This window comes from Moschus berezovskii, chromosome 8 (genome assembly GCF_049115385.1).
Source record: "Moschus berezovskii isolate FMDL1 chromosome 8, NW_MosBer_1.0, whole genome shotgun sequence".
NCBI lineage: Eukaryota > Metazoa > Chordata > Mammalia > Artiodactyla > Moschidae > Moschus > Moschus berezovskii.
The window spans coordinates 98,003,299-98,030,127 of record NC_142467.1 but is presented as its reverse complement, the minus strand read 5'-3'; the positions used below and the strand labels follow the sequence as shown (position 1 = coordinate 98,030,127).

At 50.9% G+C, this 26,829-nt stretch overlaps 1 protein-coding gene across 12 annotated transcripts in view; it reads left to right on the top strand.

The window, feature by feature from the left end:
- Positions 1-3,886: 3,886 nt before the first annotated feature.
- DNM2 (dynamin 2) overlaps positions 3,887-26,829 on the top strand; it is an 88,904-nt gene continuing 65,961 nt past the window's right edge. For 6 of the 12 annotated variants that reach the window (XM_055431413.2, XM_055431415.2, XM_055431407.2 and 3 more), the window contains exon 1: positions 3,888-4,221. In XM_055431413.2, the coding sequence (XP_055287388.1) occupies positions 4,061-4,221 (161 nt within the window). In that variant the 5' untranslated portion in view covers positions 3,888-4,060. Of the gene's footprint in view, positions 4,222-26,829 lie in introns of all 12 variants that reach the window. The other 6 variants (XM_055431420.2, XM_055431417.2, XM_055431411.2 and 3 more) reach the window with 2 other exon arrangements.

The following is a 26,829-nucleotide window of genomic DNA, read 5'->3' as shown; positions in this document are numbered from 1 at the left end:
ATTCTTTGGAAGGACTGATGCTGAACTGAAGCTTCAATAATTTGGCCATTTGATATGAAGAGCCAACTCACTGGAAAAGACCCTGATGCTGGGAAAGATTGAGGGCAGGAGACTCAATGACATGGGTTTGAGGAAACTCCGGGAGATGGTGAAGGACAGGGAAACCTGGTGTGCTGCAGTCCATGAGGTCGCAAAGGGTCAGACATAACTTGGCGACTGAACGATAACAACCTAAAGACCTGTTCCACCAGTTTCCCTGGTGCACGAAGGGCCTCATTCTGCACCCTGAATTCCCTTCAGGGCGGGTTGAAGGTCAACAGCTGCAACAGCAAAGATTCAATTTCTGCAGAGGCAGATGATCAATGCCCTTGGCAAAGGTGAGTTTGTAGTTGACAGACACATAGTCCCCAGTCCCACCCCCACTGACAATAAGTAACCATAGCAGCACTGGTGTCTGGGAACCCAGCTTGTAGGTAATGCCTAGAGTCGGAGCTGCATCCCTTTCCTGTGACTCAGACCCCCAAGCCATCCTGGGGGGTAGGTGGCATGAAGATTCTTGTCCTCCCCTTTTTATAGATGAGGAAACAAGTCCAGAGAGGGGGAAATCCCTTGCCCAAGGTCATCATTAAGGAAGTAGCAGCTTGGCTCCAGAGGTCTGGCTCTTAGCCTTGACTCTTCAGACTTGTGGCTTAATTTCATTGTCAGTAAACACAGTGATGATAATACATGTGATCCAGAAGGTGCTTAAAGGGCTTCCCAGGTGGCTTAGGGGTAAACAATCTGCCTGCCAATGCAGGAGACATGGATTTGATCCCTGGGTCAGGAAGATCCCTGAGGAAGATCTCCAGGAGAGGGAAATGAAATTCCACTACAGTATTCTTACCTGGAGAATGCCGTGGACAGAGGAGCCTAGCAGGCTACAGTCTATGGGATCGCAGGAGTCAGACACGACTTAGCGACTAAACCACCACCACAGTATTCTTGCCTGGGAAATCCCACAGACAGAGGAGTCTGGCAGGTTATAATCCATGGGATCGCGAAAGAGTTGGACACGACGTAGCTGACTAAACAACAGCTAAGAAGGTGCTTACACCATGCCTGGCACTGTTCTAAACAGTTGTCAAATGTATTTAACTTTTGCAACCTTATGGTTTCCCATTTTACAGATAAGGAAACTGAGAAATGAAGTCACTTGATCATTATCTCCCATCAAAGAAACAGGCCCAGGATCTAATCCAGATATGGCCAGTTATAGAGCTGGTGCTCTGAGCTGTGGTGTTTAAATTGAAAAGTAACACGTGTAGAAGGATGTACAGTCATATATCATAAAAATTCAACACTTTTTCTCAATTTGTGTATCCATAAATTTTCCATGTGTACATTTTTTTAATGAATGTCAGCATCTTTTACATGCTTTTTCTTTTTTTTTTGGCCAGTAAACAACTTAGTCTTTTATTTGCTCAAGGCCAGCTGTTAGAAGCACTGAGGCCCCAAGACTTCCAGACGGGATAGGGGTAGGGGAACCATCTTGCCTCCCAGGCGCTGCCTGCTCCATACTGCTTCCTGCAGGAGATAGGAGAGTAGATAAAGTGTACCCTGCGCCATCAAGTATCGCCTCAATTTTGTGTGTCAGTCGCTCAGTCATGTCCGACTCTGCGACCCCATGGACTGTAGCTCACCAGGCTCCTCTGTCCAAGGGATTCTCCAGGCAAGAGTACTGGAGGGGGTTGCCATTTCCTTCTTCATGTACCTTGCTTCCCCCCGCCCTTTCTTATAGTATGCTGCTGCTGCTAAGTCACTTCAGTCGTGTCCGACCCTGTGACCCCATAGACGGCAGCCCACCAGGCTCCCCCGTCCCTGGGATTCTCCAGGCAAGAACACTGGAGTGGGTTGCCATTTCCTTCTCCAATGTGTGAAAGTGAAAAGTGAAAGTGAAGTCACTCGGTCATGTCTGACTCGTAGCGACCCCATGGACTGCAGCCTACCAGGCTCCTCCATCCATGGGGTTTTCTAGGCAAGAGTGCTGGAGTGCCCTGCCATTGCCTTCTCCGTCTCATAGTATACTGTATCTCAAATTGTTTACACTTTAGTACATGAAAGTTTACTCAGTTTTGTTTTATGGATGCTACGCAGTGTTTATTTAATGAGCTCCATGGATGAGCAGTTAGGGTATTTCAAGTTTCTGCCACCGTGATCAAGGCTGCAGTGCCAAACACTGTCAGTCTTTTTGCTTGTCTCTGAGACTTGCAGTTTTGGGTCATGAAGCAGGCAATACCACTCTGTCATTCTTTTACCCCTGTTTCTCCACTTTCCTGTTACTGCCTGGCCCAGTCAGACTACTTCCCCATCTTCTTTGCTGCTAACTCCTTACTGAGCTACTTCTCTCTGGCTTGTCTATGCCCAGAGTCATCAAATCACTTGTCTTAAAGTTCGTTCCTGGCCTCTTTTCCAGATGATCAAGAGTCCCAGTTTTCAGTTCAGTTCAATTCAGTTGAGTCGCTCAGTCGTGTCCGACTCTTTCCGACCCCATGAATCACAGCACGCCAGGCCTCCCTGTCCATCACCAACTCCCAGAGTTCACTCAAACTCATGTCCATCGAGTCAGTGATGCCATCCAGACATCTCATTCTCTGTCGTCCCCGTCTCCTCCCACCCCCAATCCCTCCTAGCATCAGACTCTTTTCCAGTGAGTCAACTCATCGCATGAGGTGGCCAAAGTATTGGAGTTTCAGCTTTAGCATCAGTCCTTCCAATGAACACCCAGGATTGATCTCCTCTAGAATGGACTGGTTGGATCTCCTTGCAGTCCATGGGACTCTCAAGAGTCTTCTCCAGCACCACAGTTCAAAAGCATCAATTCTCAGAACCCTCCATTTTGCCTGCAAAATAACGTGGCTTTTCCTAGGGAGAGGATCCGTTGAGTTTCATTGGGTACTCGAAAAGATCCAAGGTGGGCCAAGGTTGAAGAGGTAGGGGAACAACGTTAGAGCATTAGCCGCATCAAGAGAGGCCTGAACAGAAGGTGTTCCAAGGAGCAAGCACGGCGTTTGCAAGGGCATGGAGACATGACTTAACAGGAATGAAAGTGGGATCCACCGTGGCCTCGCTAGACTACCTCTCCGTAGGAACCACTAACCGCTTGACTTTCAAAGTATATTGGGACCGTCAAAATATGTTGGGACCCCGCGCAGGGAGCTGATTTACAAGCTCGCGGCTGAGATGCATTCTGAGACTTGTAGTTTTCTTTAGAGCACAAGTGACTATCAGCGATGAGTCCTACCACAAGGCGGCGCGCGTTGCCGCGTACTGTGGACCTATTCTCTGCTCCAGAAGACCCTACTTGACATACAACATTCACAAGCTAGAACGGGAGGAGGTTCTTTGATGGACAGATACAGCTTTCAATCAGAGTCAAGATTTGGATGTTAAATCCCACCCTCTTTGGATTATTGGGTGATGGAAGGGAGTGATATTTATATAAACCAATGGGAAATTTTTAGGGAACTAGATAGCGTCAAGCGAAGAACGATCCCTAGTATCATTGGCCAGCCTTGTTGACTGGTAGGTCTGCTTGCCAATAAGACTGGCGGATGTTCCTATCCGGGAACACCCCCCAGTAGGCGGGGCCAACATGCCTTTTCCCGAAACACCGCCTCCCGGCCGCAGACAACTCGCTTGCCGCTGCTATTGGCTCTTGAACAATAGCGACAGTTCTTGCGCCCAATGAATCAGAGAATAGGCCCTAGGGGGCGGGCTCATTCGGGCATCGGCCCATGCCTCACTTTCATTGGCTTGTGTGCCGGAGTGACAGCCCAGCCGGCCAATCGGAGTTGGTGCAAGGGTTTTTGGCGCAGCCCCAGGGCTCCGGCGGGAGGTCGGTCGGGTCGGGTGTCGCTTGAGAACCGGATGAGGCGGCGACCGTGAGGCCGAGCCGGGAGCGGGCGTCGCGCCGAGGCCCGGGCGGGCGGGGAGCAACGGCTGCGGACGCCGCGGGGCCGCGTCGTTGAGGGACAGGGGCGGGCGAGGAGCGCGGGGCGCTCGGGCCGGGGCCACCGGCGCCATGGGCAACCGCGGGATGGAAGAGCTGATCCCGCTGGTCAACAAGCTGCAGGATGCCTTCAGTTCCATCGGCCAGAGCTGCCACCTGGACCTGCCGCAGATAGCCGTGGTGGGCGGCCAGAGCGCCGGCAAGAGCTCTGTGCTCGAGAACTTCGTGGGCCGGTGAGCGAGCTCGGTGGCGACGGCGGGCGGGCGGCGGCCTACGGCGCGGAGGGCGGACTGGGAATGGCGCGCCCTGCGCCGCCGGCGTAACTGCGGCGCTTGCGTGCCCGCGACCGGGACGGGGACAGGGGGGCGGGCCCTGTGGGACGCCCTGGGTGGAGGGCTCCTTGCAGGGGCTGCGGAGCCGGCCCAGACCTAAGGGGCGTCCCACGCGCTGGGGGGCGTGGGCCAGGAAGTACAGTGCAAGACCTCTGTTTCTCTGGCCCCAGCTCTAGTGGGTGAATTCTACCATCTGGTTGTCTGTCTGTCCTGAACCTGTCTCCTGGATATTTACTGGGCCGATCCCCGTGGTCTGGCCGGGTGTTCATTGATTTGGAGCAGTTCCTGTCGTCTGGCTTGGTGTCTCTCTGCCCTGGATAGACTTCCCCGCCACCACCATTTGGCTGTCCATCTGTCCAGGACTGCAGGGCAGCCCCCTGCTGCCTGGCTAGCTAGCCAGAAGGCCCTGTCCTGTCTGGTTGCCCATCCGTGCCCCTCACAGACTTAGCTCTTCCTCTGTTGGATTACCCAGCTGGCCTGTGCTGTCTGACTGGCTGGCTGACCCTCAGAGACCATGTTGTCTGGCTCTCCTGGGCTGCCTCTTCAACTTGGTGCCTGGTGAACGCTGGCTCCTCGCTTCCAAGTGGATCCTTTTGTCTTTGTGTCCTGGTGTCAGTCCTTCTCGTCTCCCTGACCCCACTTCTGGGCAGGGGATGAGAGGAGCTTGCAGAAGAGAAGGGGGCTGAAGGGTGAGACTTGAACTCCTCTCCTCTGAATTGGAAGTAGGACCCTGGGGGGCAGACTTTCTCCAGGAGTCTTTCCTGGCTCATGTCAGGTTGCCTGCAGGGCCCTGGAACATAGGGACCAGCCCCCAAGCCAAAGCTTGCGTGGTGGGGGTCCTCCTTGGATTCTGAGAAGGAACTTCTGGCCTGATCAGGCTGCAGTGGCAAGAGCTGGGATATAGCCTTCCCTGGGAAGTCCCGAGAAGTTTCAGTTTGCCCATCTGTCCAGTGGACAAATTCCACTCTGGGCTGTTTCCAGAATTCACAAAGCTAATGGAGGAGAATGGGCCCTGTGGCCACTGAGGGTGGTTACCTCTCCCCTCTCCTCCCCCCCACCTCTTTTCCTTCTGCCTCCCAGATGGGGGGCCACTTCTCCATTCTGGGAAGGACTCCATTTGCGACTGTGGCTGCCAGATGATAACGTCATGGCGGTTGGTGGTTTACTTGTGAAGTCTTGTGTCTGACTCTTTGCGACCCCATGGACTGTAGCCCACCAGGCCTCCTGGTCCATGGTATTTCCCAAGCAAGAATACTGGAGTGGGTTGCCATTTCCTCCTCCAGGGGATCGTCCCGACCCAGGGATCGAACACGTGCCTTCAGCATTGCTGGCAGATTCTTCACTGCTGAGCCACCAGGGAAGCCCTGATAACATCACAGTCATCATCACGTTCTTCTTTTTGTTGTTGTCAGTGTTAAAGGGTTCATCTAGCAGCCCCCAAGCCGAATTTTCTCTTGGTTCAGCTCAGAAAAGGCTTACTGTTTGCCCAACGCCACCAGGCTGGTGCTCAGTGGAGCCCAGCTGGGTGCTCAGCCCTGCCCCACCTTCCCAGTGGCCTGGGGATTTGCTCCCAGCGGCATGAATTTCCTCCTTTACTGCTGTATCTCTGGTGAAATGCCCTCTTTCTGCTGTGGCGGAAAGGTGTGGACTTGGATCAGCCCAGCCTAGGTCCCCTGCTTGTCCATCTTCCTGCCTACCCAGGCTTCTGGTGGGTGTCTGCAAAGCTCTGTCCATTTCATCTGCCTCATGACCCTGCAACAGGTTGTTTGACCTCTCTGAGCCTGAGGGCTGATGGACCCTTAACAGGACTTGCAAGGATGCAGTGACATGGTGTGTTAACAGTGCTTACTTACATAGTGCCTGGCGCCTAGTGGGTCTCCTTGGATGGGGCTGTTGCTCACTAGGCTGGTTCCATTCATGGGTGTGTGTATGCTTAGTTGCTCAGCCATGTCAACTCTTTGTGAGTCTATGGACTGTAGCCCTCAGGCTTCTCTGTCAATGGCATTTCCCAGGCGAGAATACTGGAGTGGGTTGCTATTTCCTTCTCCAGGGGATCTTCCCGAGCCAGGGATCAAACCCAGGTCTCCTGCCTTGCAGGTGGATTCTTTACTGGCTGAGCCACGAGGGAAACCCTGGTTCCTTTCATATCAGTAAGCAAAGCTAGTCAGAATTAAAGTGCTCTGAAGTTACACACTGGAATTCACTGAAGCCTCATGAGGCTGGCACCACTACGATCCCATTTTCCAGAGCAGAAAACTGAGGCCCACAGAGCTGAGCATTCTTACAAGAGGTTGTTCAGTGAAGGACCAAGGTTTCTGGGTTGGGGAAACCCCATCTCTCTCCCATTTCCACCTCTTCTCGATCCCTCTGTTCCTCACTGTTCCCTCCCAGCCACCCTGGAATCTGGCTACTGCCAGCTGCTACTGAGCTGGCTCCTGTGGCAACCTCCTCCTGAGCCTGTAGCGTGGCATCGGTCATTACAGGCATTGACTCAGGGCTCAAGAACCAAAGCTGTGAAAAGGCCTCTCTTTGGATAGGGGGTTCTCAAACGAAACCGACTTCTTTTTACTTATGAAGCGTGGGTAAGGCTCCTCAGCTACAAAGCCCTGACACAGGGGGATGGCAAGCAGGCCTCACTTTAAATCCCCCTGCCTGCTTCTTTCTGTGACTGGCTAAACTGTACTGCAGCCAGGGACCCCTTTCCTCCCGTGTACATTAGACCCGCACAGAGCATCTCCCTGCTGGTTTCAAGGGACAGACAGGAGAGCATGTCTTGAGGCTCTCTGTGACTAGGGGCAGCATGGCTGCTCTATTTCCTTGCCTCCTCCCAGTGGGTTTTTTAAGATCACGGTCCGAGTGAGAATATACCTGTTAGCTCAGCTTGGGAGACAAGCAGGAGAGGGAGGCAGAGGTCAAGTCCTCCAGCTGAGTCTCCCAGGCTTCGACTCGATCCTGTGAGTCTTTGCTTCTGAGCCTCAGTCTCCCAAGCTGGGAAATGGGGCTGTTAACAGTGTCTACTCATGGGCCCCATGCAGGCCACCAGGTTGGGGGTGCTTCACCTCTTGGGCATTGAGGGCGGAGTGAGGATTTAAAATCTCTTAACAACATTTTTTTTTAATTAATTAAAAATTTTATTTATTTTTGGTTGCCCTGGGTCTTCATTGCTGTGTGTGGACTTTCTCTAGTTGTGGCAAGCGGGGGCTGCACTTCACTGTGGTGCACAGACTTCTTTTTGTGGTGGCTTCTCTTACTGTTGAGCACAGGCTCAGTAGTTGTGGTATGGACTCTGTTGTCCCCTGTGGGCAATTGTGTAGAATCCTCCCAGACCAGGGATCGAACCTCTGTCCCCTGCATTGACAGACAGATTCTTAACCACTGGACCACCAGGAAAGTCTGAATTTACAGTTTTAAATGGAAGGTCAGGGAAGGTGACATTTGAGCAGAGACTTAAGGAGGTAAGGGAGGACTCACCAGCATAATCTGCAGGAAGGCCATCCAGGTTGTGGGAACGACTGCCGCAAAGGCCCTGAGGTGGGCGAGTGCTGAGCACAGTGGCAGAGGAGAGCAGGTGAGCTTGGTGGGACTCTGGGGTGGGCTGCGCTGGGGTGCACGCCGCCTGGAGCCCTGGCGGCCAGGGATTGCTCTGGGGAGAGGGAGTGCTGCTGGTCATGCTGTTCAGATACTTCTGGACCTGGTCCTGGGCAAGCTGCGGGCCCTCACCTTTGATTTCCAGCGTTGCCTTGATAATGTAGTGCTTATAAGCACATGTGGGCCTGGTGCCATTTTTCTTATAACAAGGAGTAGCTGCCCACAGGTGCAACCGTTTCCAGCTGCATTGCTATTCCGTCTTGGGTGATGGATCCCTGCAGGGAGACGAAACTGTGCCAAGAGGCCACCCCCGGGCACACAGTGGGTACTGGGTGAATGCATGTCAGGTGAATGTTGGTTCATGTTCCTGCCAGACTGAGGGGTGGGTACATGGTTTGCCCTTTGGGCTGGTTTATCCCTTAACAGATCTTGGGGGTTCAGAGATGCTTGAAAATGACAGCTGCTGTTTCTAAGGCCCTTCCTGTTGGGCAAAGCCAAAGTGCTTTTGCCTGTGTTGTCTGTAGTACCCAGGCCAACTGGATCAGGGAGAGTACCAAGGCGCCTGTGGGAAGGTGGTCGTCCACCAGCTGAATGACCTCACTTCTTGGCCTCAGTTTCCTTGTCTGGAAAATGGGGATCATGTGCTCCCTCTCTCCTGGGAGCAGACTGAGATTTCAAACGAGCTAATCCTTGTGAAAATATTAGACTGGTGCCATTTTGTACAGTCCTGGGTCAGGACTCTCAAAGATCAGTTGTTAATTTCTCTTTTCTGAAAGAAAAGGAATTCATGATTATGTTTTTAATACAAGTAATGCCTCTTTTTCGGAGAAGGCGATGGCACCCCACTCCAGTACTCTTGCCTGGAAAATCCCATGGACGAGGAGCCTAGTAGGCTGCAGTCCATGGGGTCGCAAAGAGTTGGACACGACTGAGCGACTTCACTTTCACTTTTCACTTTCATACATTGGAGAAGGAAATGGCAACCCACTCCAGTGTTCTTGCCTGGAGAATCCCAGGGACGGGGGAGCCTGGTGGGCTGCCGTCTTTGGGGTCACACAGAGTCGGACATGACTGAAGTGACTTAGCAGCAGCAGCCTCTTTAGCACAGACACTTATTAAGCCTCTGTCAATGTAGTTTGAGCTGTGGGGATGAGTTAGAACCAGCTGGTGAACCAGGTCCTGAAATGCTAGTGGGAGCCTGTTCCTCTAAGTGGGAATGGTGACTGTGAACAAGTACTTGGCCATGAGAGTTTCTTAACGTTCGTTCCGTGTATGATGGTGGGAAGTCGGGAGCAGAAAGGCCCAACAGTAGCCAATTGACTCCTAGCCAAGGTGTCCAGACACAGCCCACTGCAAAACAGCTACTCAGAACGATCTCAAAGAGAATTTGTCAGAAGGAAAGAGGGAGGGGAGAAGGGGGCGGCAGAGGATGAGATGGTTGGATGGCATCGCGGACTCAATGGACGTGAGTTTGAGGAAACTGCAGGAAAATAGTGGAGGACAGGGAAACCTGGTGGGCTACAGTCTGTGGGGTCACAAAGAGCTGGACACGACTTACACAACAGCAGCAACGACAACAAACAGTATGTGAGACCCATTAGGGCCCAGACCAAGCGGACGTGTGGCCCTGTCTTATTCCAGACAGGCGTGTTTTCATAGTAAAAAGCCTGGGAAAATGTACAGCTCCAAACCCTACCTGTGGGTTGTCTCCCCATGTGATTATTGGTTCTTTTTTGCTCTTTGGGGGTTATGTTTATCACCAGGGAAGACAGATTTCTCCGGAACTCAGCTGTGGGCTGCTCAAATGCTTTTCAGAGTTATTTGTCTGGGATAATAGCCCTCTCTAGGTACATGGATTGAAATCCCCTGGTGATAAGTCCGGTTGATTGTGAGTGAGGGCAGAGGATGGCTTCACTGACGGTTCTAGATTTGGCGTTTTCAAAGGTAGGGCGAGTGGAAGGGGCTGTGCATTTGGCTCAGAGACCCATCTGCCAAGCGTTTGCCCAATTTGAATGAAAATGCCTGAAATTACAGGCCCCTCCACTGCAGGAAAAAAATGGGGACATCATCTAACCCTTAATTTACTGGGGTTGCCAACCGCATGCTGTAATTAAGCCCTTATTGTGTGAAAGCTTCTGAAAAACGCAAGCCAATAATGAGATATTTATAGGCCATTAGCAACCATCTGAATAAAGAAAAAAAAATCGCCTTGCCGCTGAAGTAAAATGGCACTAGGGAGAAAAGACTCCTACTTCCCAGTGTGTTTGTGGTTTCTGTTAGTATTGGCAGCGAGGTGCCTGCTATATGCTGGCATTTTTTCCCTTTGCAGTTGCCCTTACCTTGAACAGGGAGCAGGGTGGCCCTTTCGGTTTCACCTGCTGCTGGCTGTTCATGACCCAGGAAGGACTGATGTTGGTGAAGACTCACTGGGTGCCGGGGCCCAGGGACTGCGTGGTCTCAGCAGTCCTGGGGGGCAGATACTGCTCTTCGCATCCCTGCTTTGCAGGTGGGGAAACTGAGGCCTGAGAAGGGAATTGGCTTGAAGTCACACAGGGAGGAGGCAGGAGTAGGGCCCGAGGCAAGCTTGCGTCCTTCAGAGCCCACTGCCCAGTGGAGTTGGCAAGGTGTGGGCATAGCTTTTGACAGTCGGGTCATTAGTGGACGCTACGATGCTTGTATCAGGGTCGGGCTGGGTTGTCGAATGGAATGACTTCTGGTGTTCAGGATCTTTGGAGGCTATTAGCCATGTGTCCAACAGCTTGCAGGGTGCTGGGGACCCAGTGGGGACCGAGATGAACAGAACCCAGCAGAATGGTTAAATTAACAGCCACATTCTAAAGATAGAGAACTACAAGGAAAATGATAGCAAGGAGTGAGAGAGTGGCTGAGCGGGGGCTGCTTCAGATGAGGAGGTTGGGATGGGCCCTGCCATGGAGCCAGCCCCTGAAGACCCCTGGGAACGGTGTCCCAGGCAGAGGGCTCCGCAAGTGCCTCCCTCAGATGTGGAAAGGGAACTGAGTCGAAGGCAAGACCACTGGGCATGTGCTGCTGCTAAGTCACTTCAGTCGTGTCCGACTCTGTGCGACCCCATAGACGGCAGCCCACCAGGCTCCCCTGTCCCTGGGATTCTCCAGGCAAGAACACTGGAGTGGGTTGCCATTTCCTTCTCCAACTGGGCACATGAGGGTCAGGAAACTGCCTGTCAGATGTCTGCTTTTCCTGAATTTTAATTGTAAAAATAGAACACTGAAGACCACATTCTCAGAAAAAGGGAAACCCTGACCTAGGAGGAAGAATACACTGCCCAGTCTGTCCCTCCCTTCCCGCTCCACATGGGAACACCATTGTCAGCTTGGTGTATATCCTGCCAGACCCCTCTCTTGTTTACATACCAGTGGACGTGCTGGTACTTAGACAAAATACGCAGCACTGTTTGGGGTTGCTTCTTTTTCAGGCACATCTTCTTTCCAGAACTGGGACTACCCTGTATATCTTTCAGTAGCTTGTTTTTCCATCGCTCAGTGCATCTTAGAGGTCCTTCCCTGTTGGAATGTTTAGAGCTTCCTGACCTTCCTAGAGGGGTGAGGATGAAGGCGGGGGCCCAGTGGGAGTCACTGCAGCCGTTCCGATGAGAGAGGACAGCTCTGTCACGAGTGCTGTTTGTCACTATCCAGGTGGGGACCTGGGCACAGTCACCTCACCTGCTTCGAGGCCAAGGCTTGATCTGTTTCCTGGCGAGGAAACTGAGTCACCGAGGTTTGCCCCAGTGGCCAGAGCTCAGAGGCTTCAGCCTCATGCGAGTCCCCTTCCCCCAAGGCCTGCTGGCCCGTATCTAGAGTAGCATCCTTACCCATGGCTTTGTTGGACTCCAGTTACCCTTTCCCCCTTGGTTCCATCTGTACAAGGTCCAGTTTCCACTCCTTCTGCACAGTGTTTGTACTTGACAATGGCCTCTGGTACAAGGCCAAGTTTCGAAGAGTAATCCAAGCCCTCGTGGGGTCCCTGCAGTGCCCACTGGGGCGTCCGGTGCCCGGGCTCAGCTGCCCGAGTCGCCCCCTGGTGGAGGTGCAGCGCGGCCCTGCTGCTCCCCTGCGCTGAGTGGACCTTCTGTGCCTTTGGCGCGCTCGGTGTGGGGCAGGCGCCGTGTGCTATTGGTAGGCCGCCTCAGCCTGGCCCCATCTTACAGACGAGGCACTTGAAGGGGTGGAAGTGGGGCAGGCCAGGAAACGACAGAAGAACCCTGTCCTTCCCCACTTGTTCACTCTACCCATATCTGTTCTCAGTGGAGAGTGGTGCCCCCGTGGTGAGAGGCCGAGTCTGGGTTTGAATGGGGATGTCACGGTGAGCGAAGCCCGAGGGGTCCTTCTGTCAGGAGGCACTTCTCAGTGAGAAGTGAGTGGAGGCAGAGGCCCCTTAGGGAGCCTTGGCATTGGAATGGTGGTGAGGGAGTACTTCTTAGAGGAGGCAGTAGGCCTCTCTGCCTGGACAGGTGAACAGAGACTTTTGTGCCCATCCTGCCTGGCTTGGGCCCTGGCTCAAAGCTCAGGGCCTGTTTTCCACAGGGCACTCTCCTATATTTTTCACGGCTGTGCAGTCCTCCACAGTACAGAGACGCCTGTAGTTTATTCACCAGCCTCTTGGTGATGGATGCTCAGGCTGCTTCTGTTCACCCACTCCCAGGATTTGCATGTGGACGTGGGGCACCTGTGTAGGACATGGGAGAGGAGCATGTGGGGAGACTGATGGCCAGGCCTGGGTGTGGAGGCCAGGATTCCTCCCAGCAGCTGCTTCCCCTGGGTTGAATGAGTGGACGCGGGATTGACCAGAGAGTCCTGCCTGATGCCCCTGTATCGGTGTGTCCTCACCGCTGTTCACCCCTCCCACGCACTTCCACAGCCCGGACCGCTGCCCTGCTCCCCTGGCATCTGACCCCCCGCCACAGCATCCAAACGTTACCTGTATAACACCTAAGTCTGGGCATGCCCCTCTTCTGCCTACCACCCTCTGTGGCTCCCGTCTCACTTGGGGCAGAAGTCCAAGTCCTCCGCTTGCCCCCAGCACCTCCCCACCCCCACTGCTCCCACTCTCCCCCAAGGTCATCCTAGCAGCCGCATGGCCTCTTGGCCAGCCCTCAGCGCCCTCCCCCAGGGTTGCGCCTACCCAGGGCCTTTCCCTTCCTTCCTCCACATCTCCTCTTGGTCCAGAGTTCTCCACGTCCTGCTCTGCTCTTCTTAGGTGGATCCTTGCTCAAACCTCACCTCTTGAGAGGCTGGCCCTGACCTACCCCAGTCACTCGACTGCCTGCCCCAACACGGTTTCTTCAGAGCTCTTATGGGGCCTGCAGCGCTTTCGTTTGTTTGTCTCCTCACATTGCAGACGGCAGGCCCCTGGGGCAGGGATCTCTGGCTGGCACAGAGTAGGAGCACGAATATTTGTTGCATGAATGTCCCTCCAAACCAGAATTGGATCAGCTTCACTGCACAGATGTTCACTGAGAAGGGATCCGAGGACAGCCCTGGGACGTGCCTGTGGGGGCTCACAGCCTGCCCGTGATGTGTGGGACCGAGAGCAGAAGAGGGATTTGGGGTGCTCCAGGGGGACAGAAGCACGTCTATCCCCTTATAAGGAGAGCTCTGGTTTGCAGAGTAATAACAGGGCTAAGGCGGCAGGGCCAGCCAGGCATGGCTGTCTCTCTGGACTGACTTCCTAGCTATGAGATGGGGCCAAGCTGCTCCCTGTTCCCGACCCAGGGATGTGGGAGTTAAGACTCTGCACAGTTTCCAGTGAGCCGCCCCCTCCAACTCTTGCTTCCTGCTGGGGTGCCTGGCGGCCCTGGCAGGAACGGGTCCCCCTTGGTCCAGACGCTGACATCTTCTCACAGCGGGGCCCCAAGGTTTGAAGGAGGTTTCCCCTGGCTCACATGGTAAGAAATCTGCCTGCGGTGCAGGAGACCCGAGTTCAGTCCTTGGGTAAGGAAAATCCCCTGGAGAAGGGAATGGCTACTCACTCCAGTGTTCTTGCCTGGAGAATTCCAAGGACAGAGTAGTCTGTGGGCTACAGTTCATGGGGTCCCAAAAGAGTTGTACACAACTGAGGGCCTAACACTTTCCCCACCCCCACCTCCATCCCCCTGCCCGTTCTTGATCCAAGTGCCTGCTTGGATCAAGAACCAAGGAAAAGAAGTCGCTGGAGTCTGGCAGCCCCATGAGTGTCTGTGCCAGATGCCCAGTGCCAGACCCCTCCCAGCACCCCCTGAAAACTCCCGGGGGATTCCAGTCATGTGCTGGAACACAGTGGAGAACCGTTGCTCTGTTTGTCACTGGAGACCTTCTCTGACTAAACTTGAACCTGCCCGGACCACAGACCCAGACGTTGTGGACAAGTGGCCATCAAACCTATCCAGGGCCCCAGTGACACCCTCACACCCATGGAAGAGGTGGAGGCGCCCTGAAGACTCTGCCCCAATGACACATTTTCCCAGCGATAAGAGTCTGTAGGGACTCACAGGCCGGCAGGCGAGTCTGCAGAGCGGGCAAGAATAGTCCCAGCTGGGGTCACGCCCGCCTGCCGGATGATACTGCCTGGCACGGCTGGCCAGCCCTGGAGGAAGCCCCACGCTGGGTGTGGGACAAGCCTCTTCTGTCCTAGCCATGGGGCCTCTGTCTTCCGTGCTGATGGCCAGGACCCTTCTGGAGGGTCACAGACGCCCCCTTGCCTAGAAAGCCCCCAGCAGGCCCTGCAGCCAATGGCTTGAAGGACGATACCCTCAGAGTGGTTCTTTTCTGGATGGTGGGGCAGTGGAGACCCAGGGATCTATAAATCAAGATCGGGGGCTGTGAACTGCAGCCTGAGCTCGGGGGAGGCTGCCCGTGGTTTGGACTGACACGTCTCTTGTCTTGCAACACTTATTTCCTCTCGTCTCAGCGGAAGCCCTTTAGACGGAAGTGGGCTGCGGCGGCCTCTACTCTGGTGGGACTGCCTGTCACAGGTCACCAGGGAGCTCAGAGTGGGCCACTTTCTGAGGTGGGGAGGTCCCACCTGGAATTCCCTCGGGCAAAAGGATGTCCTGGCTTGATTTTTAATTACAAGAGTTCTTGGACTGTTTGTGGAATACGATTCTCTCCTATAGGAAGACTAAGGCAGGGGCTCCTATTGCCCTTTGCTTGGAACCACCTTCATCAGCTTGTGGCTCTTGCCAGATGCTTTTTGATTATTTTTAATGTGTGAGTGTCCCCGATTCCCCCCTCACCCCACCCCCTTAAATGCCACAATTAAGTCTATCTTGGTTTTCTTTGTTTTTTTTTGGTGCCTGGTCCTGGGACTTGCAGGATCTTAGTTTCTGACCAGGGATTGAACCCAGGCCCGTGCACAGAGAGCGCTAAGTCCTAACCACTGGACCACCAGGGGATTCCCAAGTCTGTCTTTAAATAGTCCAAAATCTCACCAGAATGTATCCCCCTCATTCCAAGCTGTTTGCTGCTCAGTGTCTCAAGAGGTTTTTGCCTTGGTTTTGTTTTTAAAGGAATTTTTCATTTTGAAATAATTGTAGATGTACAGAAAATAAGTAAGCTTTAAATTTACAGAAATTGTGAGGCTAGTACAGAGAGCTTCCCTGTACTCTTCACCCATCTTTCCCTAATGTTAACCTCTTACCTTGGTGTGATAACATTTCTCACAACTAAGAAGTTAACCTCGGGACTTCTCTGGTGGTCCAGTGGTTAAGAATCCGCCTTCCGATGCAGGGGACTCAAGTTCAATCCCTGATCAGGGAGCTTAATCCCACATGCCTCATGGTCAGAAAACCAGAACAGAAAACACTCTTGTAACATTCAATAAAAGACTTTAAAAATCGTTAAAAAATATAGTGCACCATCCAGCTGATTCAGAGTTGTGCAGTGATCACTGTTATCTAATTTCAGAACATTTTCTTACCCCACCCCCCCAAAAAAAAAACAGAAGAAAAACTGTGTGCTCATTAAACAGTCGCTCTCCACTCCCAGTTCTTGGCAACCGCGCCCCTACTTTCTGTGAATTTGCCTGCTTTGGACGTTTCTGTCAATGAATCATGCACTCTGTAGCTGTTTGTGGCTGGCTTCTTTCATTTTGCATTAATGTGTTCAGGGTTCATCCTTATTGTAGCATCTCCATTCCTTTTTAATGGCTGCTTAATATTCCACTCTATGGTTACACCACTTTGTGTTTATCCAGTCCTGAGTTGATGGACATTTGGGTCGTTTCCACCTTTCGGCTTATAGGAATTGTACTCTGCTAAACATTTTTGTACAGATTTTTGGGGGGCACATATGCGTTCCTTCCTTCTTTTGTTGTACCTAGGAGTGGAAGTGCTGAGTCATATGGTAATCTTGAGAAACCCCTAGACAGTTTTCCACAGTGCCTGCATCATTTTGCATTCTTACCAGCACTGTAGGAGGGTTCTGGTTTCTCCACAACCTGGTCAGCACTTGGTATTATCAGCTTCCTAGTGGGTGTGAAGTGGTTTTTGCTCATAGGTGTTTTTTTTCCTCATTTCCCTGATGAGCTTCTCATGTGCTTGTTGGCCGTTTGTATGTCTTCTTTGCAGATATCTCTATTCACATCCTTTGTCACACTTTTAAGTTATTTGTCTTTTTATTATTGATGTGTAAAAATTCTTTACACCTGGTGTCAAAATGAGACCTTCTGACATAAATGGTTTGCAGATATTTTCTCCCATTCTGTGGGTTGCTTTTTCACTGTCTTGTGCCCTTTGAAACAGAAAAGTTTTAAATTTTGATGAAATCCTATCCTTTTTTCCTTTTATGTATTTATTTGACTGGGTTGGGTCTTAATTGCATCCTGTGGGCTCAGTAGTTGCGGCTGTTGGGCTCTAGAGCGTTCAGGCTTAGTTGCCCTGTGGCACGTGGGATCTTAATTCCCCGACCAGGGATGGAACCTACGTCCCCTGCATTGGATGGTGGCTTCTTAACCACTGAACCACCAAGGAAATCCCCTATCATTTTTTTTGCTTTTGTCACCTATGCTTTTGGTATCATACCCAAGAAGCCATTGACTAATCCATGAAGATTTAGTTCCGTATTTTCTTTTAAATATTTTGTAGTTGTAGTGTTTCCATCTAGATTTCGGATCCATTTTGAGTTAACTTTTGTATATGGTGTAGGGGAGAAGTCCGATATTCATTTGCTTGTAGCTATTAATAGTTGTCCCAGCACCAGTCTTTTCAGAACATTCTTTACTCATTGAATATTTTTGGTGCCTTGGGTTTAAAATCATGTGGCCATTTGGAGTTCTCTGGTGGTCTAGTGGTTAGGACCTGGGGCTTTCTCTGCTGTGGCCCTGGGTTCAGTCCCTGGTCGGGGAACTAAGATCCCCTAAGCTGCACAGTGCACAGCCAAAAAAAGAAAAAGCTCAGTTGACCATAAATGCAGAGAGTCCAGAGTGTATTTCTGGACTCTCAAATATTCTGTTGATGGCTCTGTCTTCCCTTCTGCCAGTACTACACAGTCTTCATTTCTGGACCTTTGTGATAAGTTTGGAAATTGGCAAGTGTGAGTCTTATAGCTTTGTTCTGTTTTCAAGCTTGTTTTGGCTAGTCTGTGTCCCTTGCACTTCCATGTGAATTTTAGGATCAGTTTATTCATTATTGCAAAAAATGCTGTTGAGATTTTGAGGATTTTGTTGAATCTCCAGGTCAATCCAGGGAGTATTGCCATCTTTACAATATTAAGTCTTCCATTGAGGAGGGATAAATTAGGAGACTGGGATTAGCATATACACACTACTGTATTTAAAATGAAAGGTGAAAGGAGAAAGGGTTAGTCGCTCAATAGTGTCCGACTCTTTGCGACCCCATGGACTTCAGCCCACCAGGCTTCTCTGTCCTTGGAATTCTCCTGGCAAGAATACTGGAGTGGGTAGCCATTTCCTTCTCCAGGGATCTTCCCGACCCAGGGATTGAACCAGGGTCTCCTGTATTGCAGGCAGATAAAATAGATCACTTAATAGCACAGGGATGCCTACTCAGTATTCTGTAGTAACCTATATGGGAAAAGGATCTGAAAAAGAATGAATATATGTATAACTGATGCATTTTGCTACATATTTGAAACTAACACAACATTGTAAATACTCCAATTAAAAACAAAAAAAAAGTCTTCCAGTCTGTGAACACAAGCTGTGTTTGCATTTATTTAGGACTTTAATTTCTTTCAACAATATATTTTAGTTTTCAGTGTAGAAGTTTCGTGCTTCTTTTGTTAAATTTATCCCTAAGTACTTAATTTTTTTCATGCTTTTAAATGGAATTTCCCCCTTCGTTTCATTTTCAGATTGTTCACTGCTGGTGTGACTAATTTTTGTATATTGATGTTGCATCCTGCAACCTATCTTTTTTTTTTTTTTTAAGTTTTAAGATTCCTCAACATATTCTGTAGACATGATCATGTCATCTGTGAATGGTTTTCCTTCTTCCTTTGGATGCCTTCTTTTTCATCCTGACTGCTCTGTGTGGGCCGCCCCGCTCTGCCATATGATGTTGAGCAGAAGTGAGAGTGGGCATCTTTGTCTTGTTCCTGATCTGTGTGGGAAAGCTTTCAGTCTGTCACCATTAAGTATGACATTAGCTGTGGGTTTTGTGTAGATACATCTGTCCTTTATTAAGATGAGAAGAAGAAGAAGAAAGTCACTCAGTCGTGTCTGACTCTTTGCGACCCCATGGACTGTACAGTCCATGTAATTCTCCAGGCTGGAATACTGGAGTGGGTAGCCTTTCCCTTCTCCAGGGGATCTTCCCAACCCAGGGATTGAACCCAGGTCTTCCGCATTGCAGGCAGATTCTTTACCAGCTGAGCCACCAGGGAAACCCATTAAGATGAGGAGGTTCCCTTTTATTCCTAGTTTGTTGAGTGTCTTTTTCACGAAAGGGTGTTGAGTTTTGCCAAATGCTTTTTCTGCATCTATTGAGATACTCATACAGTTTTGTAATTTATTCTGTTAATATGGTGGAATTTAAAAAATAATAATAATATTTCTTTACTTATTTTTGCTGAACTGGGTTTTTGTTGCTGTGCAAGCTTTTCTGTGGTTGCAGTGAGTGGGGCATGGGGAGGGCTACCCTCTAGATGATATACCCTCTAGATGCGGTGCTTGGGCTTCTCACTGCGGTGTCTTCTCTTGTGAAACCCAGGCTCTGGGACTCAGGTTTCAGTAGTTCCAGCTCCCGGTCTCTAGAGCACAGGCTCAGTAGTTGCGGCACGTGGGTTTAGTTGCTTCGAGGCATGTGGGATCTTCCTGAACCCATGTTTCCTACATTGGCAGGTGGATTCTTTACCACTGAGCCATCAGGGAAGCCCAATATGGTGTATTATATTGATTCATTTTTCCGTTTGGACCAACACTGCATTCCTGGAATAAATCTCACTTGACTATGTCATATTTTTTATGTTACTGGATTTAGTTTACTAGTATTTTGTTGTGGATTTTCTTGGGTGTCTTTATTCATAAGAGATACTGATTTGTGGTTTTCTTGTGATATTTTTATCTAGCTTTGGTATCAGGGTAATGCTGCCCTCATAGAATGAACTCAGAGGTGTTTCTATTTTGGGGAAGAGTTTGTAAAAGATTGGTATTAATTCTTTACATGTTTGTGAGAGTTGACCAGTGAAGCTGTTTGAGTCAGGCCTTTCTTTGTGGGTAGGTTTTTGCTTTACTTGTTATGGGTCTATTCAGATTTCTTTCTTCATTTTTTTATTTTGACTGTAATGTGGGGCATGTGTGATCTTAGTTCCTCAAACCAGGGATTGAAACCATGCTCCTTGCTGTGGAAGCATGGAGTCAACCACTGGCCCTCCAGGGAAGCCCCAGTGGAAGATCAGTTTTAAATTAAAAATCTTTCTTCTTTCTAAAAACAAATTTAAAAATGGTTTTTAATTAGAAAAGAATCGTGAAGCTTTCTTGAGGTGTGACTGACGTGTAGAAGCTTGCGATCTTCCCCTCTGCTGCCAGTGCTTCCATCCGCATGTTTCCCTCTGGGGGCTGCTTCAGCTGTGCCCTAAAGATTTCTGATGGTGTGCTTTCATTTCCGTTCATCTCTGAGTATTTTCTAATTCCCTTTGTGATTTCTTCTTTGACTCACTGGCTGTTTAGGAATATATGGTTTCGTTTCCACATATTTGTCAATTTCCCAAACTTTCCTGCTGTTACTTTTTTCAAACTTGCTGCCAGTGAGGTCACAAAACATACTTTGTATGATTTCATTCAGGCCTTTCACAATTACTCAGAATCGTTTTATGACCTCAAATGTGGCCTATCCCTGAAAACCTATTCCCGGTGCCCTTGATAAGAATGTGGATTCTGCTCTTGTGGGTGGAGTGCTCTATACACGCCTTGAGGGCTTGTTGGTTTATGGTGGTGGTTGTTGGTTTATGGTGGTGGAGTTTACATTTTCTTATTTCCTCAGCCATCTTTTGTCCAGTGATCTTTTCTGTTTTTGTTTTTTTGGTTTGGACTCACCTCATAGCATCTTTCAGAGAAGGCAGTGGCAAGCCACTCCAGTACTCTTGCCTAGAAAATCCCATGGATGGAGCAGCCTGGTAGGCTGCAGTCCGTGGGGTCGCCAGGGGTTGGACACGACTGAGCGACTTCACTTTCACTTTTCACTTTCACACATTTAAGGAAATGGCAACCCACTCCAGTGTTCTTGCCTGGAGAATCCCAGGGACGGGGGAGCCTCGTGGGCTTCCGTCTGCGGGGTCGCACAGAGTTGGACACGACTGAAGTGACTTAGCAGCAGCATAGCATCTTTCCTGGGCTTTCCTGGTAGCTCAGATGGTAAAGCGTCTGCCTACAATGTGGGAGACCCAGGTTCGATCCCTGGGTTGGAAAGATCCCCTGGAGTAGGAAATGGCAACCCACTCCAGTATTCTTGCCTGGAATGTCCCAGGGACTGAGGAGCCTGGTGGGCTACAGTCCATGGGGTCGCAAAGAGTCGGACACGACTAAGCGACTTCACTTTCTTTCTTTCATAGCATCTTAGTTTCCCAATTGGGGATCGAACCTGTGCACTCCACAGTGAAAACCCAGAGTCCTAACCACTGGACCATCAGCAAAAGTGAAAGTGGTCATGGGCTTAGTTGCTCTTAGTCATGTCCTACTCATTGTGACCCCATGGACTGTAACCTTTGTGCATGGAATTCTCCACGCAAGAATACTGGAGCGGGTAGCCATTCCCTTCTCCAGGGGATCTTCCTGACCCAGGAAGTGAACCCGGGTCTGCCACTTTGCAGGCAGATTCTTTACCATCTGAGCCACCAGGGAAGCCCTGGACTACCAGGGAAGTCCCTGTTACTGAAGGTGGGGTGTTGACGTCTCCAGCTATTATCATTGACTCGGCTGTATTTCCCTTACTCTGTGCTGTCTTTACAGCTGTGTAGTATTCCTCAGTCTCACTAAATCCAGTCACTCTCTTGCATGAGGTATTTTTTCCTCCCTTAATTGAAATATAGTTGATTAACAACGTGTTAATTTCGGGTGTACAGCATAGTGATTCAGTTATACACACAGAATATGCAAAAAGAATATATTGTTCTTTTTTAGATCCTTTTCCATGAAAGGTTATTATAAGATATTGAAAGTAGCTCTGTGTTCTATACAGTAGGTCTGTGTTATTTATTTTATGTATAGTTGTATGGATATGTTAATCCCAACCTCTTAATTTATCTCCCCCCTCCCACCCCTCTGTCCTCTTTGGTAATCATAAGTATGTTTCTGCTTTTAGGTCGTTTCTTGTTTTCTCCAGCTTGGAGGTCGACAGATTTGTGCATCTGCTAGGCTAAGGGCTGATCCCTGGAAGGGGGCTTCTGTGCTGAAAAGGGGGCAGACTTAGAATCTTTTTGCCAGAGACCTTCTGCGAGTGCCAGGGGGTGACATCCCCTTCCATCCCCATCCCCTTCCCCTTGTGAACGATCCTATGGAACAGGGCCCCACGTGTGCCAGGCACTGGGCTTCATGTGACTCGTCCTTCTAGCCCTGCCTGCCAAAGACCTGATGGGGCACGCACTGTTTTTTATGCTCATTTTATTGTTTAGTTGCTAAATCATGTCCAACTCTTTTGCGACCCCATAGACTGTAGCCTGCCAGGCTCCTCTGTCCATGGGATTCTCCAGGCAAGAGTACTGGTGCAGGCAGGGTCTTGTGGGCAGTGAGGAGGCGGACACTGCTTCTGTCCCAGGTGTGCAGGAATCTACAGGTGATTTTTTGTTTGTTTGTTTTAATCTGACTGTGCTGATTAAGTTGCAGCACGAAGGATCTTTAACTGTGGCATGTAAGATCTGGTTCCTTGACCAGGGATCAGACCCCAACTCCCCCAGTCTTGGCCGCTGAATCACCAGGGAAGTCCCTCCAGGTGGATTTTAAGCGTGTGCATAATGATCTGGCCTGCGGTTTGAAAAACCCTCTTTGCCTGCTGCCTGAGAACATCAGGGATGGCCTGGGGAGACAGGGGCGCAGGGATGTGACTATGACCTTGGGGACTTAGTCTAAGAATGTTGGGACTGAGCAGAGAGAAGGGGGCGCATCTGTGTATGTCGAAGTCAGGATTCGCTGAGAGAATTCACTGAGGATTCGCTGGGCTCTAGGGAGAGGGAAGGAGAAGACCACCTGGGGAAGGGCGGGAAGGCCTTCCTGTTTTGTGTGATACTATGCCCCTGCTCTGCCTTGGCCAGCTCCTCAGTGTGACACCCCATCACGCAGGGAGATGAGGGAACATACTCATCCCCAGAGGCCAATCGTCTCCCCTCTTGCTCTTTTATTTCGTTGTTAGATAATTTGATTTATTTATTTGGCTATGCTGGTCGCTGCACTGGCTTTTCTCTGCTGCTGCTGCTGCTGCTAAGTCGCTTCAGTCGTGTCTGACTCTGTGCGACCCCATAGACAGCAGCCGACCAGGCTCTGTCGTCCCTGGGATTCTCCAGGCAAGAACATTGGAGTGGGTTGCCATTTCCTTCTCCAATGTGTGAAAGTGAAAAGTGAAAGTGAAGTCGCTCAGTCGTGTCTGACTCGTAGCGACCCCATGGACTGCAGCCCACCAGGCTCCTCTGTCCATGCGATTTTCTAGGCAAGAGTACTGGAGTGGCTTGCCATAGTTGAGTTCTGAGAACCACACTAATCAAGTTAGTCACAGACTAGTGCAAGTCAACAGGGGATTACTTTCTAGTTGCGGTGTGCAGGCTTCTCGTTGCGATGAGAAGCTTCTCATGGCTTCTGCTGTTGCACAGCACAGGCTCCAGGGCTCAGTAGTTGTGGCACATGGGCTTAGTTGCTCTGCAGCATGTGGGATCTTCTCGGACTAGGGATCGAACCCGTGTCCCCTGCATTGGGATTCTCCCCCACTGAGCCACCGGGGGAAGCCCCACCTTCTTGCTTGAAGGAAGCCTGCAAGGAGGATGGTTCTGGAATGCCGAGAGTGGGGTGGGGTCTGCCCTGCCTTCCTTTCCATGCATTTACCAACACCCTGCCCCTGGGGTCGGTTGGGCCCATCTGGGTGGTGGACCTCTGCAGAGCTAGAAATCCCATGTGGCTGACCCCCGCCCAGGGGCTGCAGTTTCCCAGCAAGCACCCAGTATCTCCGTCGCACCTGCACTGTCTCCTCCCATCCCCACCACATCCTATTTTACAGATGACACAAGGCCTAGGAAGTGAGTGACCTTGCTGCCAAGGTCATACAGGTCAGGTTCCCCTGCTGCAGTGTAGAGCAGCCGGGAGGTGTCAGAGGGCCCCCCAGGAGGTGGAGTTGAGAGCTTGGTTTTCCAGTTACCCGTGGTTTCCTCATCGCCCTTAAAAATGCAGCTTGGCTGACCAGTGGCTTTGGAGCCTCACTACAACTGAAAAGTTACAAATTAGAATTCTCTGGCCATCCAGCGGTTAGGACTTGGGGCGTTTACTGCTGTGGCCCAGGTTTAGTGCATGGTTGGGGAACTAAGATTCCGCAAGCCTCATGGTTTGGCCAAAAAAACCTTACAAATTCATATTTGCTTGTTATAGTGTAGTTGTTCGTTGTTCAGTCACTAAGTTGTGTCCCACTCTTTGCAACCCTACGGACTGCAGCACGCCAGGCTCCCCTGCCATTCACTATCTCCAGGAGATGCCATCCAACCGTTTCATCTTCTGTTGCCCCCTTCTCCTCCTGCCTTCAATATTTCCCAGCATCGGGATCTTTTCCAGTGAGTCAGCTCTTCGCATCAGATGGCCGAAGTATTGGAGCTTCAGCATCAGTCCTTCCAATGAATGTTCAGGACTGATTTCCTTTAGGATGCAGTGGTTGGATCTCCTTGCTGTCCATGGGACTCTCAAGAGTCTTCTCCAGCACTGCTGCTGCTGCTAAGTCACTTCAGTCGTGTCCGACTCTGTGTGACCCCATAGACGGAAGCCCACCAGGCTCCCCCGTCCCTGGGATTCTCCAGGCAAGAACACTGGAGTGGGTTGCCATTTCCTTCTCCAATGTGTGAAAGTGAAGAGTGAAAGTGAACCAGCACTAGCACAATTCAAAAAATTATAAAATGGGATTTTCTGGTGATTTCAGTGGTTAAGACTCCATACTCCCAATGTAGGTGGCACAGGTTCAATCCTTGGTTGGGGAACTAAGATCCTGTATGCCTCATAGCACAGCCAAGAAGAAAAAGTTACAAAACACCAAAATCCAAATGGCATCAGAGATTATAAAATAGATGGTTTTCCATTCTCACTCCATCAGCGACCTCTATTAAGAGCTCAGGGTGTCACCTTCATGCTCAATGTCCGTACACAGGCAGAAAGAAAAAATTGGAGCACACAAACTGTTCTGCCCATCGCACTTTGCTTTTAGCGATGTGGCCTGGATCACTCTCTGGGACAGTTCCAAGGCTGCTTTAGCCAGTTCCCTGCTGATGGACCTTTAGGTGGTTGATGGGCTTCACTCCAGAAAGCACTGCCGCAGGGAGTAGCCGTCCTTGCAAACCCGCTCAGGGAAACCCTAGGGCCAGGACAGGGGCCATCAGAAGAGGACAGTCAGGCCTCTCACGGAGGTGACATCTGAGTTGAGTCCTGAGTGACCAGAGGAAGCCAGGATTGTGGAAAAACTGGGGAGGGGGAGTTGGAAGTCATTCCAGGTGGAGAATGAGCATGTGCAAAGGTCCTGAGGCAGGAATTGCTTTGGCCTGCTTGCTCTACCTTTATCACCAGTGTGGCCAGAAGGAGTGAGCGAGGTGAAGGTGGGGGTGAGGGCAGAGAAGTGACGGGATGGTTGCTCAGGGCTTAGAGGCTACTGCGGTGGGAGGGGGGGGTGTGCTTTGAGCAAAGGTGGGGTGTGATCTGACTCATCCTGTGTTGAGTTTTTCCTTTTTGTCCTTGTTCAGTCGCTAAGTTGTGTCCGACTCTTTGAGACTCTGTGGACTGCAGCACGCCAGGCTTCCCTGTCCTTCCCTGTCTCCCAGAGTTTGCTCAAACTCATGTCCATTGAGCTGGTGATGCCGTCCAACTATCTTGTCTTCTGTCACCCCCTTCTCCTCCTGACTTCAGTCTTTCCCAGCATCAGAGTCTTTTCCAATGAGTAGGCTCTTCAAATCAGGTGGCCAAAGTATTGGATCTTCAGCTTCAGCGTCAGTCCTTCCAATGAATATTCAGGATTGATTTCCTAGTAAGAACTCTTGCAGACCTTTCAATCTACCTTACCTCACTTGACAGATGAAGAAACTGAGGTGCACAGGTATGACCTGACCTGCACATGTTGTCCAGAGTGGATGTGGCCCCATCTGGATGCTAACCGGGGTCTGAGAGGCTCAGAGCCAGGACTGCTCAGTCCCATGGGCCGCTTCCTGCCTTTGCTCCTGGCCTGGCCATGAGGGCACAGAGCAGGTGACCTGATGGCTGAGTGCCAGGGGCGGGGCTGACTCTGGAACCTGCTGGATTCCTGAACAGGGAGGAGCCTGCTGGGAATATTGTGAAGGGTGGCACCTGGGAGTGGGATTGTGAAAGCCAGTGAGGGTGTCCACGACCTGTCCCATTGTCCCATTGCCATCTGAACCTCAGTCTCCTTACCTGTACCATGGCAGGTTTGGACCTTCATGCTGTAACATCGGTCCCCTGCCTCATGCCAGGCTCTGTGCCTCGGAGCTGGGGAGAGACTAGGGAATGTGCCAGATGGAGGACCTTTGCCCCACGAAGCTGCCACTCTTATGAAGGGCAGTGGGTGGGAAGGGACAGACCACAACCATGTGAGCAAATCAGCAAGCTGGAAGGAGGCAGTTATGAGTAGCAATAAGAATTGAGCAGGATGGTGGGTGATGGAGGGGGAGCTGCTTTATATCGGTGGTGGAGCAGGGAGGGGAGAGGCCAGGAGTTGCCAGCTGACCGTGTGAAGGCTGCAGGGAGAGGATTCCAGGTCCATGGAGCGGCGAGTGCAAAGGCCCTGAGGTACACTGTGCCTGGTGGGCTTGGTGAACATGGAGGAGGCCAGTGTGGCAGGAACCAAGTGAGCAAGGGGATGATAGGCGGAGGTGAGGGCAGCAAAGTGGCTGGGAAGATGGTGCCAGGAAAGTCACCTGGGCTGTAAGAAGGATTTGGACTTTTTTCCCCCTTGGCCGTGGTCTACGGCACGTGGGGTCTTCATTCCCCAACCAGGTGTCAAATCCATGCTCCCTTCATTGGAAGCATGGAGTCTTAACCACTGGACCATTAGGGAAGTCCCCAGGACCTGGACTTTTAACCTGAGTGAGGTAGGAGTCCTGGGAGGGCTCTGAACAGAGGGGGGTCATGCCTAACTTGGTGTCCACAGGTGGCCTGTGGCTGCTCTGGGAAGAACAGAGTGTAGGGGTGAAGGTGGGCAGGTGAGCGGCAGCCACTGGTGGGCCAGGCAGAAGGCCTTGGATATGGAGGGAAGGGGCCCATTCGGGC